The sequence below is a fragment of the Diceros bicornis genome, chromosome 6 (genome assembly GCF_020826845.1).
Source record: "Diceros bicornis minor isolate mBicDic1 chromosome 6, mDicBic1.mat.cur, whole genome shotgun sequence".
NCBI lineage: Eukaryota > Metazoa > Chordata > Mammalia > Perissodactyla > Rhinocerotidae > Diceros > Diceros bicornis.
This window is the reverse complement of record NC_080745.1, coordinates 19,450,093-19,465,197: the sequence shown is the minus strand read 5'-3', so window position 1 is coordinate 19,465,197 and position 15,105 is coordinate 19,450,093. Positions and strand designations below refer to the sequence as shown.

Sequence of the window (15,105 nt, the reverse complement as noted above, 5' to 3'; positions counted from 1 at the left end):
TAACTGAAAATTTGTACCACTTGACCAACATCTCCCCATTTCTTCCTCTCCCCATCCCCTAGCAACAACCATTCTACTCCTGCTTCTATGAGTTTGACTGTTTTAAATTCCACGTATAAGTGAGATCATGCAGTATTTGTCTTTCTGAGTCCAGCTTACTTCATTTAGCATAATTCCAGGTTTCATCAATGTTGTTGCAAATGTCAGGATTTCCTTCTTTTTTAAGGCTGAATAATATTCCATTATATATACACACACACACATATACATATATATACACACACGTATGTATATATATCACATATATAAATATATATCACATTTTATTTTGAAAATTAGCAGGAAATGATTGGATTTACATTTGCTATTTTAATTGTTTTTTATATGCTGCCTTTTTGGTTGTTGTTCTTCTGTTCCTTCGTTATAGCCTTCTTTTGTGTAAAGTGGTTCGGCTGCCTTTTTGAAACCTCTGTTGATGTTTTTTACCATATATATTTTTTTATCATTATTTTCCAGCAGACATTTCTTTTTTTTGAGGAAGATTGGCCCTAACCTAACATGTTACCAATCTTCCTCCTTTTTTCCTCTTTTCTCCCCAAAGCCCTAGTAGATAGTGGTATGTCATAGTTGTACATCCTTCTATTTACTCTATGTGGGATGCCACCTCAGCATGGCTTGATGAGTGGTGAGTAGGTCTGTGCCCAGGATCTGAACTGGCAAACCCCGGGCCGCTGAAGCAGAGCGAGCGAACCTAACCGCTATGCCACTGGGCCGGCTCCCTATATGTTTTTTGAAGTATGTTCCTTTTTTTTTTTTTTTTGTGAGGAAGATTAGCCCTGAGCTAACATTTATTGCCAATCCTCCTCTTTTTGCTGAGGAAGATTGGCCTTGGGCTAACATCCATGCCCATCTTCCTCTGCTTTATATGGGACGCTACCACAGCATGGCTTGATAAGCAATGCGTTGTACCGCGCCCGGGATCCAAACCCGCGAACCCCAGTCCGCTGAGGCAAAGCATGTGAACTTCTGTGCTACCAGGCTGGCCCCCTTGAAGTATGTTCTTAATAGTTATTCTAGGGATTGCAATATGCATTATTTTAATTTATTTTAACTCATTATTGTAATTTCACAATCTACTTCAGATTAATACTGATTTAATTCCAGTAAAATACAGAAACTTTACTCCATGTAGCTTTATTCTCTTTGTACTATTTTTTATCAGATATATATGATATGACGTATATGGTGTATATATATGTATATCATGCGTGTATATATATAGATGTATATTACACCTATATATGCTGTAAACCCAGTAATAGTGTTATAACTCTTTCTACCGTCTTACATCTTTTTTCCATCTTTATTGAGATATAGTTGATGTATAACATTGTGTAAGTTTAAGGTGTACAACCTGTTGATTTGATGCCCTTATATGTTGCATGAAGATGACCACCAAAGCATTACCTAACACCTCCATCACATCACATAATTACCATTCCTTTTTTGTGGTGAGAATGTTTCAGGTCTACTCTCTTAGCAACTTTCAAACATATAATACAATATTATTAAGTATAATCACTATGCTGTATATTAGATCCTCAGAATTTATTCATCTTAAACTGGAAGTCTGTACTCTGTGACCAACATCTCCCTTCTTCCCCACCTCACAACTCCTGGTAACCACCAGTCTAGTCTATGTCTTTTTCTCTGTGTACTTCTGATTAAATAATTTCTATTGATTGATCTTTAAGTTCACTGATTCTTTCTCCTTTCATCTCAAATCTGCTGTTGAGCCCATCTAGTATATTTATCATTTCAGTTATTATACTAAAATCTAGAATTTCCATTTGGTTCTCTTTGTGTAATTCATTATTATCATATTTTCCTTTAAAAATGGTTTTCTTTAGTTCTTTAAATATATTTCTGTGTTTAAAAGTTGCTTTGAAACCTTTGTCTGCTAACTCTAACATCTGGGGACACTCAGGGATGGTCTCTCTTGACTATATTTTCCCCTCAGTATAGGTTACACTTTCTTGGCTTTTTTTAGTTTTTTGCCTGTGTCTTTTTTTTTTTTTTGTTAAAACTGGACTTTTTAGGTAACATATTGGAGGAGCTCTAAATTCTGATACCCCCCCCTGAAGGTTTTTGGTGCTGATTTTGTTTGTTTATTAACTTACCTGGGCTAAATCTGTGAAATATGTCTCCCCTGTGATGTGTTGCCACTGATATCACTGCTCCAATTTTTTTTTTTTTTTTTTTTTGTGAGGAGATCAGCCCTGAGCTAACATCCGCCAATCCTCCTCCTTTTTTTGCTGAGGAAGACGGCCCTGGGCTAACATCGGTGCCTATCTTCCTCCACTTTATATGGGACGCCGCCACAGCATGGCTTACCAAGCAGTGCGTCGGTGCGCGCCCGGGATCCGAACCAGCGAACCCCGGGCCGCCGCAGCGGAGCGCGCGCACTTAACCGCCTGCGCCACCGGGCCGGCCCCCACTGCTCCAATTTTTTTTATTCCTGTTTTTATTTTAGCCTGGCGTCCTAGAGGTTACCCTGTTTCTGCATTGCTCAGAGTTAAGGGAATGATTGCACAGAGGTTGCACTCAGATACTCCGAGCAGTAAGGCTTCTGTCCTCTGCAAATGGACCTGTGTGTGGGTAGAGAAGTGCATGAGAAGTTCAGGTCATTTGAAATCTGCCCCAGATTTACTTTCTACTGGGTCCTTTTTGTCTCTCTTGGCACATGCTACTTCACGGTTAACCAGAAGTGTGTGAATAGCTTGGGACTACTCTGCACGCTTGCAACTTCTGTCAGGAATATACTGAGTCAGCTTAGAAGACACTGTGAAGTGTCACTTTCATAGCCAATGCAGTGTGCATGACATCTGCTCCAAATTGAATGGGCCCTCTTAATGAGGTGGCACAGCTTTTGGTCCACACAGCCTATCTCACGCCACACTCTGGTAGAACCTCCACATTTGCTGAGCTGAGGGGAGATGGGTGCAGCCTTGGGAAGTAACACCACAGACTCTTACTGTTTTTTCCTAAAGTTCAGAAGTTTTCAAGCGTAAAATTTTGTCATATTTTTTTATGCCTTTGGTTAAGCTCCACAGCTCTGAAAGGTTATTTTTGTCAATTTTATCCAGCTTGCTTTTTGGGAGAAGACTTGCCAACCTCCTGACTTGGCCATAAGGGGAAATCCCTTTATAATTTCTTTAAAAAATGTAGCTCATACCCTTACCCAGACTTACTAAGAAAAAAAGAGAAAAGGCTCAAATAAATAAAATTAGAAATGAAAGAGGAGAAATTACAATGGATACCACGGAAATACAAAGGATTATAAGAGAATATTATGAGAAATTATATGCCAACAAATTGGACAATCTAGAAGAAATGGATAAATTCTTAGACTCATACAACCTCCCAAAACCGAACCAAGAAGAAATGGAGAATCTGAATAGACCAATCACAAGTAAAGAGATTGAAATAGTAATCAAAAACCTCCCACATAATAAAAGTCCAGGACCAGATGGCTTCTCCTGTGAATTTTACCAAACATTCAAAGAAGATTTGGTACCCATCCTTCTCAAACTGTTCCAAAAAATAGAGGAAGATGGAACACTTCCTAACTCATTCTATGAGGCCAACATCACCCTGATACCAAAGCCAGACAAAGACAATACAAAGAAGGAAAATTACAGGTCAATATCGCTGATGAACATAGATGTAAAAATCCTCAACAAAATATTGGCAAACCAAATACAGCAATAGATTAAAAAGATCATACACCATGATCATGTAGAATTTATACCAGGGACACAAGGATGGTTCAACATCCGCAAATCAATCAACGTGATACACCACATCAACAAAACAAAGAATAAAAACCACACGGTCATCTCAATAGATGCAGAGTAGGCATTTGACAAGATACTATCAACATCCGTTTATGATAAAAACTCTCAACAAAATGGGTATAGAAGGAAAGTACCTCAACATAATGAAGGCTGTTTATGACAAACCCACAGCCAGCATCATACTCAATGGGGAAAGACTGAAAGCCATTCCTCTGAGAACAAGAACGAGGCAGGGCTGCCCACTCTCACCACTCCTATTCAACATAGTATTGGAGGTTTTGGCCAGAGCAATTAGGCAAGAAAAAGGAGTAAAAGGAATCCAAATAGGCTACGAAGAAGTGAAACTCTCACTATTTGCAGACGACATGATTTTATATACAGAAAACCCTAAAGAATCCATTGGAAAACTATTAGAAGTAATCAACAACTACAGCAAAATCACAGGGTACAAAATCAATCTACAAAAATCAGTTGCATTTCTATATGCTAATAACGAACTAACAGAAAGAGAGCTCAAAAAGATAATACCATTTATAATTGCATCAAAAAGAATAAAATATCTAGGAATAAATCTTACCAAGGAGGTGAAAGACCTATACAATGAAAACTACAAGACATTATTGAAAGAAATAGATGATGACATAAAGAAATGGAAAGACATCCCATGCACATGGATTGGAAGAATAAACATAGTTAAAATGTGTATATTACCTTAAGCAATCTACAGATTCAATGAAATCCCAATCAGAATCCCAATGACATTCTTCACGGAAATAAAAGAAAGAATACTAAAATTCATATGGGGCAACAAACGACCCCGAATAGCTAAAGCAATTGTAAGAAAAAAGAACAAAGCTGGAGGCATCACAATCCCTGACTTCAAAACATACTACAAAGCAATAGTAATGAAAACAGCATGATGCTGGTACAAAAACAGACACACAGATCAATGGAACAGAATTAAAAGCCCAGAAATAAAACCATGCATAGATGGACAGCTAATTTTTGACAAAGGAGCTAAGAACATACAATGGAGAAAGGAAAGTCTCTTCAATAAATGGTGTTGGGAAAACTGGACAGCCACATGCAAAAGAATGAAAGTGGACCATCTGCTATCACCATTCACAAGGATTGACTCAAAATGGATCAAAGACCTGAAGGTGAGACCTGAAACTAGAAAACTCATAGAAGAAAATATAGGCAACACACTATTTGACATTGGTCATAAAGGAATCTTTTCAGATGACATTCCTACCCAGACTAGGGAAACTAAAAAAAAAATAAGCAAGTGGGACCTTATCAGATTAAAGAGCTTCTACAAGACAAATGAAACCAGAATCAAGATGAACAGACATCCCACCAGCTGGGAGAAAATATTTGCAAAACATATATCTGACAAGGGGTTAATCTCCATAATATATAAAGAGCTCATACAACTGAACAACATGAAAACAACCTGATCAAAAAATGGGCAGAATAAATGAACAGACACTTCTCCAAAGAAGATATACAGATGGCCAATAGACACATGAAAAGATGTTCAACATCACTAATCATCAGGGAAATGCAAATCAAACAACACTAAGATACCACCTCACGCCCGTTAGAGTGGCTATAATCACCAAGACAAAAAACACCAAATGTTGGAGAGGATGTGGAGAAACAGGAACCCTCAAACACAGCTGGTGGGAATGCAAACTGGTGCAGCCTCTATGGAAAACGGTATGGAGATTCCTCAAAAAATTAGAAATAGAAATACCCTGTGATCCAGCTATCCCACTACTGGGAATCTATCCAACGAACCTGAAATCAACAATCCAAAGAGGTTTATGCACCCCTACGTTCATTGCAGCATTATTCGCTATAGCCAAGAAGTGGAAGCAACCTAAATGTCCCTCGACTGATGAGTGGATAAAGAAAATGTGGTATATATATACAATGGAATACTACTCAGCCATAAAAAAAGATAAAATCGTCCCACTTGCAACAACATGGATGGGCCTGGAGGTTATTATGTTAAGTGAAATAAGCCAGAAAGAGAAAGACAAACACTGTATGATCTCACTCATATGTGGAATATAAACCAACACACTGACAGAGAAAACCGTATTGTGGTTACCAGGGGCATTGGGGGTGAGGGGGTGGGCACAAGGGGTGACGGGAGACATATTTATGGTGATGGACAAACAAAAATGTACAACCCAAAATTTCACAATGTTATAAACTATTAAAACATCAATAAAAAAAATAGGCTAATGGAAAAAAAAATGTAGCTCATAAACCTTTTTATCTTTCCTGAATTGATCCTTGAATGTAAAAAACGTGTCACACTGTGGCTCTACTTCATCATGTACCCAGCTGCTAGAGTTATCTTCCTAAAATTATCCTTTGATTTCTTTGTGTTATCTAAAGCCCCCTTTTGAGCCAAATTATATGTTAGGTGAGATGGAATTTTTGTTTACCCAAACTGTATTTGTATTCTGTTATCTTCAGCTATATGTTTATAGTTTATATGGATGAATAGGACTCTGGAGTATGTCCAGATCACCTAACATTATGTCCGAGTTAAGTCTCACAAATACAGCTTCAGTTTCAGTTGTATATAACATACCTGAAGTATCTATCCTGCCTTAGTTTTCTAATTCCAATGTACACCTCTCTCATCAAGATTCTTCAACCAGAAAATATTGTATCTCCCAGTGAAGTGGTGACTCTCACCTTTAGACAACGAGGGAAAGATTTCTGTATCCATATGTACCCACAAGGCATCCATCTAGAAAGGATCACTGTTTTAATGACTTACTACACTTTTGCTCCTGCTAATACATTCTCCGAGTGGCCCATACCAGGCTACGGGCTTCTAAAATGTCCCTCAAGTCACAGTCGTGGAGTTTGGGGTATCCATGACTGTGGGTATTCATGTGAGCTCTTTTAGAGCATGCACACTGTCACATTTAGGCTTAATTTATCAATCCTAACTGCTACCACAAATGGACAGGAAAAGAAAAAGAAAACAAAAAAAAGAACCAGGCTGATATTACCTTGAAGGAGACAATCTGGTATGGGTTTTAGGCTAAGCAGATACGCCTCTTAATATTTCTGGCTTCGATTAAGTCATTTAATTTTCCACTCCCTGTTTACTCATTTCTAAAGTGGGGACAATAATACTTGTCTTTTAGGGTTGTGGTGAGGATTAGGACCTAGCATATAGAGGACACTTAAAAAGTGATATAGCCATTATTATTTACATGTGTCTACATGGTTATTTTTTCCATTCTTGAAACTGTGTAGAAATTCCCTGCTAACAAAAATTTTAGTAAGAATTCCAAGATGTTAAATGTCTCCATCTGAGTCTATTTGGAGTTCCAGTTTTGAGGTTCCAAGTGACGTTGCTGAGTTCATTCCGGCTTGATTTGGTCTGACTGGTACTGAGTAATTAATTTAGCTCTTGCCATTTTAAATTAATTTAGATTAAATTGTCCAGCTCATTTTCACAGAATGAGATACATGCAAAGAGTGAGATGGGTGGTATTCTGTATGGTTATGCTTGAATAAATCTGCACTGTGTTACATAGTTAATTAAATTTGAAGACATCATCTTATTGCCTACATAACTTGATTTAGAAGCCATAATTTCTTGTTTTAACTTTTTCTTCTCCTTTTGACTTTGTTTGGAGCTCTAGGTAAGTCAGAATCTGTTGGTTGCCCTCATCTACAAGTTTGTATGAATTGTTCCCCCCTTTTAAAGCAGATTTTGAGACAAGGGATTATGGCTATTGTGGCAAAGGTCATATGCAGATGATTAGGTTGTCCTGGTTACAGTAAAAATTATTTTTGTCTCAGATACTTTTAGGGAGTGACCTATGATTAGATTGTACCTGCATCTCCTTTTCACAAAACTCCCTGGAGACAACACTGTTGATCATCAGAAATTTTCACTGGAGGATCTACCAAGTTTGATCACTGTCTGGGGTTTACTGGGATCTTGCAGGGAGCAAGGCTGAGATGTCACTGATTCTCATATTCAACAAATACTTGGGCCATACACTATTTTTGCCTTAGTTATCATTGTTTACTTGTTATCATGACAATGCCAGTTGCTTACAACATCCGTAATGAACATGTATGTATTTTGCTAATTCTTAAAAAAATCTTTCTTGTGTAAAACTTTGCTCCAGAGTCATTTGTGGCTACTTGAACTATAGCAGTGATTCCAATATTTCCACTAATTAATTTGTTTTTGTGGGTTTTTTATTCATCCATTTACTCATATATTTACTCAAATAGCTCTAAATTCTTTGAATTTAGTGGTGAGAGTCCATAGTTTTTATAAACAGTAGATTTCTTCACTTGGAGCCCAACTTATATAATTGTTATATACTTATCTGACTAGAAATTGTGTTTTAAATGCAAACTGGGTAAATGCACCATTACCCAGAGTCTGGAGAGTTGGTTTATTAAGCCTTGTATCAAGATTGTGATGTATAGATGGGTTTGACTTAGCAGTGTTTGGAAACAGGAGTGAACTGTTGGATGATTTGATGTGATTTTTAAGGTACCTGCATATTCCCTTGAGGCTTAATTCATAGCAGAAGTCTCTCCTCTAGGGTTTCCCTTTGAGTGTTTTGCTTTCAAAATATCATGTACTTGTGTTCTCACCAACAATAACACTCATTCAAGAGGTATGTGAACAGATTTGACCCGAGACAATATTCCTATTGTGATATTAGAATGAGAGAGGCAATGCGGGATGCAATGTCAAACTGGTGTGTATACTTCTCGATTTGCAATGACACACTTGAGTCATCTGAATGTTAAAATAATTGTAAAAATAAGATAGATTGGCATATCTTCTTAATATTATGTTTAAAAGACACTGTATTACAAAAGATCTATGCTAAGGAGCAAAATGAATACTGAGCAAATCATATGAAACCTTGCCCATTCACTAGGGATTTTCATAATTAACTGCTCAATTGGCAGAGCTGTGGCTCTTTATAGTGGTAATATACTGCTAATTACTACTTGTTTAAACCTGCTGATAGATCCTCTCACCTAGACCAACGTTGTCAAGAATGCCAAGTGGAATGATTTGAGTTTTTCTGAAGAGATTAAAAGGCTCTGGACCTGGGGAAATCAGCCACATCAGTTTCATTTGTTACTATCACATTTAGCCTTGTCTCGCAAAAAGCTGATTTGAAAGAATTAATTGACACAGGGTAAATATTTTCTTCTCTAAGTCAATCTCATGTTAACCTTTGGTGCAAAGTGGGATGAAAGGAAAAAGAATATGACAAGAAAAACTACTCAGAACTATGATTTCCCATGGAGAGGTGTGGAAGTCTGGTAATAACCACAATTCCAGGCTGGAATATGGTGAAATGTTATGATTGGGGTTTTGGAGAAATATAAAGAGGAAAAATTGAACTGAGATTTTCCTTATATCCTGCTTGATATTTCTTTTCCACAGTATTTCGTATAAGTCAATGGGACACAACACCATGATTTTATTGGAATAGGAGAATATATAAACATTTTAAAGGTTATTATTCCCCATTTGGTAGGTGAAATTTTGCTTGGTTCATGTCTACAGTTGGCAACTTACAAAACAACAACAACAACTTTTGGAGAAGATATAGCTTGATATCTCCATAGTTTGTGGACAAGTTGACCCTCAATGGTGATAGTGCCTTGCCAAAGGCCACTCAGCAGATGGGTGGCTGAGCAAAAACAAATCTGCCTCCATTTCAGAACATCTGCTCCATTCTAAAGTACACCATCTTCACAGTTCTCTGCAGTTCTGAGCTTTCAATCTGATTTAGGTTTTTTCTTAAATTAGGGAGATAAAATTATATTTTATTGGCATTTTCCAGTTTGTAATGCATTGATTTTCTTATTTGAACCTCAGAACAAGTCTTTGCAGTACGATGAGTACTTTGCCACTTAACAGATGGGAAGCTCAGACTGATTTACCTGCAGTCCCTGGGCTAGTTATGCACTGAACCTCAATCTCATGTCCTTTGGAGCAGTGACCTGCCCATTTCCTTATGCTGTCAAACTATCAAGATTTAATACCTCATTAATTTTCAAAAGACATTTAGAGATATCTCTGTGTTACCCCCAAGGTTATCTGGAGCACAGTGGAAAGGCGATGTAAAAAGGTAAATTAACTTGTCTTTCCATTAGAAAACTAGGATTACTAAAACAAAAACAAAAGTAATCATTAGGACTGTAACTACCTATGTCCTTATATGCACGTCTGTTTACTTCTCCAGAAATAGATGAAGTCGTAGTCTGAGGTCAATTCAACAGACATTGAGCGCTTTCTTTTGTAATTTACTCTATTAGGCTGGTAGTGGTGGGAGGGTAAGGGTTCAAACTGAATAACAATGTTGCATGGCAGAAAATGTGACCAGCCTTCAGGAGGAATATGGTATATCTAGATTCTCTAGCAGTCGTGAAGAATGAAGTAGATATATATCTACTAACAATGATCTCCAAGATATATTAGTAAATTAAAAAATATAATCTGTACAAAGTGAGCCCATTAGTGGGAAAAGCCCATCTGGATGCTTCTATATGAGAATACATATGCATGTAAATGCATAGAACCAAGATGCACATCCAAAAGCTCATCAAATTCCCATGTGATTATGCCTGGGAGGGAGAATGAGTATAATTAAATTTGGAAAGAAAGAATTTTCAGTTTTTTAGGATTGTTTGAATTTTCGAAAAGGAAAATGCTTTTATATGTGATTTTATTTATGTGTTATTTAAAAAATACAAAATATAGGTAGAGACCTGGATATGGATTTTTCAGGCTGAGGGAGAAAAAAATACGAGCAAAGGCATCAGAATGTTAAAATGGAGGAGTTTGTTAGTATGCAGTTTTAACACAGTGATAATAAGAGAGATGATCAACTGTGGCTTATATAGTCCCAAATTACTTGCTGCAGTTCAGTTAAGGTAATGACATGTTTGAATGGGTTTTTGAGTGAGTTAGGCACATACATCTGTGGAAGCCAAATGGTTTGATGAAGACTTCAGTTGGAAATCTGATTGATTTCACATAGACTCTCCAGTGCCAACAAAGCCAGATGCTGGGTGTGGTTATTCTTGAAAAATTTTTCTCCCTAAGATTAGGTAATGTTTGTTAGGCAGAGGAGAACGGTGACCAGTTTGTATTTTTGAAAAAAGAAAAGGCACACAGCCATACTGCTGGCTTAAGGTTTGATACCTTGGCCAAAGTACACGTATCCTGATAAAACTGTTGTCTCCATATAAAAAGCATTATTTAACCTCCTGCCTGCCTGCTTTGGGTACCATTCTGGGCAGCCTAGATGGCATTTAGACAGGCTGAAACACTTTGTCTTATTTTATTTTGCATGAAAAAGAAATGTTATGAGTAATGTGTAAGAGGCAGACAGTTGTCCACGCTGTGCTGAGGTTCTTAGTTTTATGTTTGAATGTGTTCCATTTTGAAGCACTTATAATGGAAAGCATACTACCTAAGGGTTCCTTTTATGATTTGAGAGCGCACTCATTCTAAGAGCAAGCAAAGTTCTTTCAAACTGAAGTTTTAAAAATTAAGTTTCTCAGTAGTAAGACTTGAGTAAAAAAAATTAAGACTAAGGAAAAGATAATAACTTGCAAGGAGCCCCCACTACAGATGTTTATAGAATGCTATACTTTCTTTGTTGTGCTTGGTGTTCGGAGTCATTTTGGTTTCCATTTTGGGGCTATTTAGTTGGTCTTTGATTAATGAATGAGACCCTTTATTTTCCAGTGGCTCAACTTAATTTTTGGGAAGTGGGAACCAAAGCTTAACATAAATATTACAGTATGGTATAGTTATAAAAATTTCAAGGTTATTTGAAGAAATATACATCTAAATTAAGGAATATTTTTAGCAGTTGGCTTTAAAAGATAACAAGTTATGGTCATGATTCTGTTGCCTAAAATAACCAGACCGTGTTTTTTTTAGAGCAAAACAAACAGATACTATTACAAAGCTCTGATTTGTATCGTTTCAAGTTTTCCAGAAAGGAGTAAGCACCATTTTTTTTTTTTTTTTTTTTTACTGTCTCAGCTCTTCTATTACATTTATGTGTGTTTTGAGGTGTGGAGGGGGGCAAAGAGAGAGAGGATAAAGATAGGTCAAAATAAATGGGTTGAGAGACAACTTGTTTCTCTAAGAGACAGAGAGTGGCCTTAGTGGATTGTCTGTTCATTTATTCCTGCTAACTCCCACTATCTGGAGACAGATCTGTAACAGGCATGTTACTCTGTGGCACAATGAAATTATTTGGCAGGATTAATTCATTTCAAATCCATGTGGTTTTCAAGGATCTTGAAAATAAATGTAATATATTATAGCGATCCATACTTTAACATTTTGATCAAAGGGAAGCATAAAATAATTTAAATACACCCACTATGTAAATGTTTGTAAGTGTTACCAGAAAGTGACATTTTGGATGTTATGAACAGGTGCATAATTATTGACTTGTGTTTTCAAACACTATTTCTCCAAAATAGACTCCATTTAAGAACCAATTTTGAGAAGTGAGTAGTGCTTCATGCATGCCACAAATGGAGAGAAATGACCGTATGCAAAGCTAACTAATGATAGTGGCTCACTGATTCTGAGTTCTTATTATCTTCTTGACACTGTGATAAGCTCTTTACTTATATCATCTTTTTTATTTTTCACCACAAACGTTTGAGGATGGTATAACTTTCATCCCATTTTTCAGGGAAGGAAATGAAAGTAGTAGGTAGTGAGGCCAAGATTCTTGCTTAGGTGATCTGTTTGTAGAATCCAAGCTCTTAACTATTATAATAAACTGATTCTAAAGCAATTATGAATATTGGTCTAAAATCAGCCCAGTGGTGTGCTGGAAATGGCTCTTATAGACTCCTGAGAGCCAATTGTTAGATATGGAGGAATTTCATGAGCAGATTTGTAAACTTCAATACTTTGAAATTAGCAATCATTGGAGTATTTACACCACAGAAATGGGCACACACTACAAATCAAGCCTTTTCTTTTTGAGAATTGGTTCACTAGCACACCATTTAATAACAGTTCCCTGCCAGCACTATTTGTCAGAGTATATCTTCCAACCCCTCACATTTTAAATGGATATGAATGAAATAAATACTTTCATTAGCAGATTTTTTTAGTAGCATTTGTCTTGATCTGAGAAATTGTAATTACTATAGTTAGAACTGAGAAAATTAAATTTAAAAGCATTTATTCCTAAATTTCACAATAGAAGTGAATCTCTTTCCTAGATTCTTAGTCTTTTATCTGAGAATTTTGGAAAGAAAGCCCTTGTTTGACTGACTACACAGTATAAAAGCAGTAGTTATACCCAGATTGGAGAGGTTCCTTTGACTGCTGGCTGAGATAGTCTGAGGAGAAATGGAAAGAAATTGGGCTGGCGGCACAGAAGTCCATGATATGAGGCTAGAGGAATCCAGAGAAGGAAAGTTCATGAAAAAAACAAAGCAAAACAAAACAAAACATGGGTACCAGGAAGGTTTGTGGGGTATGAGTAAGCTTAGTTGCCTGATTATATGCTTCTTTCATCCATAAAATAATTTTAACTTTAATTCTGGAACCCTGGTACTTAATCTTTCCTTGAAACCATAAAGAATTCTTCTCTGCTGATAAGAATCATTCTAATGGTAGTGGTTCAATTTAATAAATACTTAGACATTATAGACTGTAATTTTGATGCATCGCATCAGGTTATCAAATTTATCCTCCTAATGTTCTTTTTATGAAGAAGACATGCTCTCACTTGCATTTTGTGCTTAATGTGTTTATAATGTTCTTCTATTATGAAAATCCTCTTTTGAGCATCTTCCCATACCCAGCTGGATGGCCTACTGGATCATGCTTTTCAAAAGCAAAAGCATACATGGACAATAATGTATTTGTTCCTGATGGAGAGAGTTCTCTCTGACTCACCAATCCTTTCTTATCCTGTGTCCTTCACCTCCTTGGTGGTTACCTTCTGGGATTCTCAGAATTTATTATGTTATTGATTGAAGTGAAATTTTAAGGAAAGGAAAGAGAAGAGGAAAAGAATGAGAAAATAAAGCAATACACATGCGCAGAGCAGAAATGAAATTACCGTATCCCAACTTAGAGGCCAAATACAATACCAACTTGAGTAAAACAAAGTAATTCTTATCTTTGTGGATAAGGAGAAGCTCGTGTGCATATTTTATACCAATTCAAATTTATATTTGCTTAACTTCAATATTAATTTGAGGCAAGTATTTTTCTGTCCTTTTTATTTTTTTATCAACTGACTGCTTGGTAGGTCAAAGATATCTGGCTTTTTAACCCTGGCTTGAAAATTTTAGTGAATGTGACTTTGGAAAAGTGACCTACCTTCTCTGTTTTCTTGTCCACACAATGATAGTAATAATCCTTACCATAGACAACCATAGGAGTTCTTCATAAAGCTCTGAGTGCAGTGCCTATCAGAGTAGGCACTTGATAAATGGTAGCTATTGTTATCCATAAATTGAAAAATAGATTGTGTGAGCAGTATAGACAATGTATTTTGATGGTTTAGGAGCTCATATTATAGAATTGACAAGTACTCTTACTTTTACTATGAAAGTAACTGAAATATAATAGGGTAAATTGGGTCTGGACACTTGATGATGATGATGATAATGACAATGATGGCTTTCCTTTTTTCTTCACAGAATGTCCCCCCAGACCTCTCCATCTGCACCTTTGTGCTGGAACAGTCCCTCTCCGTCCGGGCCCTGCAGGAGATGCTGGCTAACACAGTGGAGAAGTCAGAAGGGGCAAGTACTTAATTTATGTAGGCTTCCAGTATTTTAATGAACTCAGCTACTTTATGAATGATTTAATTCACAGGTATTGGAGATTTTCTTCTTGCTGAAGTAAGTCAATGCCTTTTACTTGTGGTTTCCTTGTTTGACTTTTGCTTTCTCCAGCAGACCTATGATGTCTTAAAAAACTTAAAAAAAAACAAAAAAAACAACCTCAAAGGGATCTGTGTCACTGAACCTCATGCTTATGTCTGCGGTTTAAAACAGTCTTTCTTTGAGCATTTGTGTGTTTTCTTACATTTTCAGAGCTGTTATTGTTTTTTTGATTAATTGCTTTATGCTTGGCTATTTGTCATTAATCTTTATTTCATTTTCAAATGCCTCTAACCATGTGACTATGTTCTAAGCTTCTTTATGGCAAGTA

The 15,105-nt window shown here is 36.6% G+C and overlaps 1 protein-coding gene across 1 annotated transcript in view; it reads left to right on the top strand.

Annotated features, from left to right (window-relative positions):
• RYR2 (ryanodine receptor 2) overlaps positions 1–15,105 on the top strand; it is a 683,573-nt gene that overhangs the window by 219,132 nt on the left and 449,336 nt on the right. Inside the window, exon 3 of the mRNA XM_058542954.1 lies at positions 14,589–14,693. Within this exon, the coding sequence (XP_058398937.1) occupies positions 14,589–14,693 (105 nt within the window). The remainder of the gene's footprint in view (positions 1–14,588; positions 14,694–15,105) is intronic.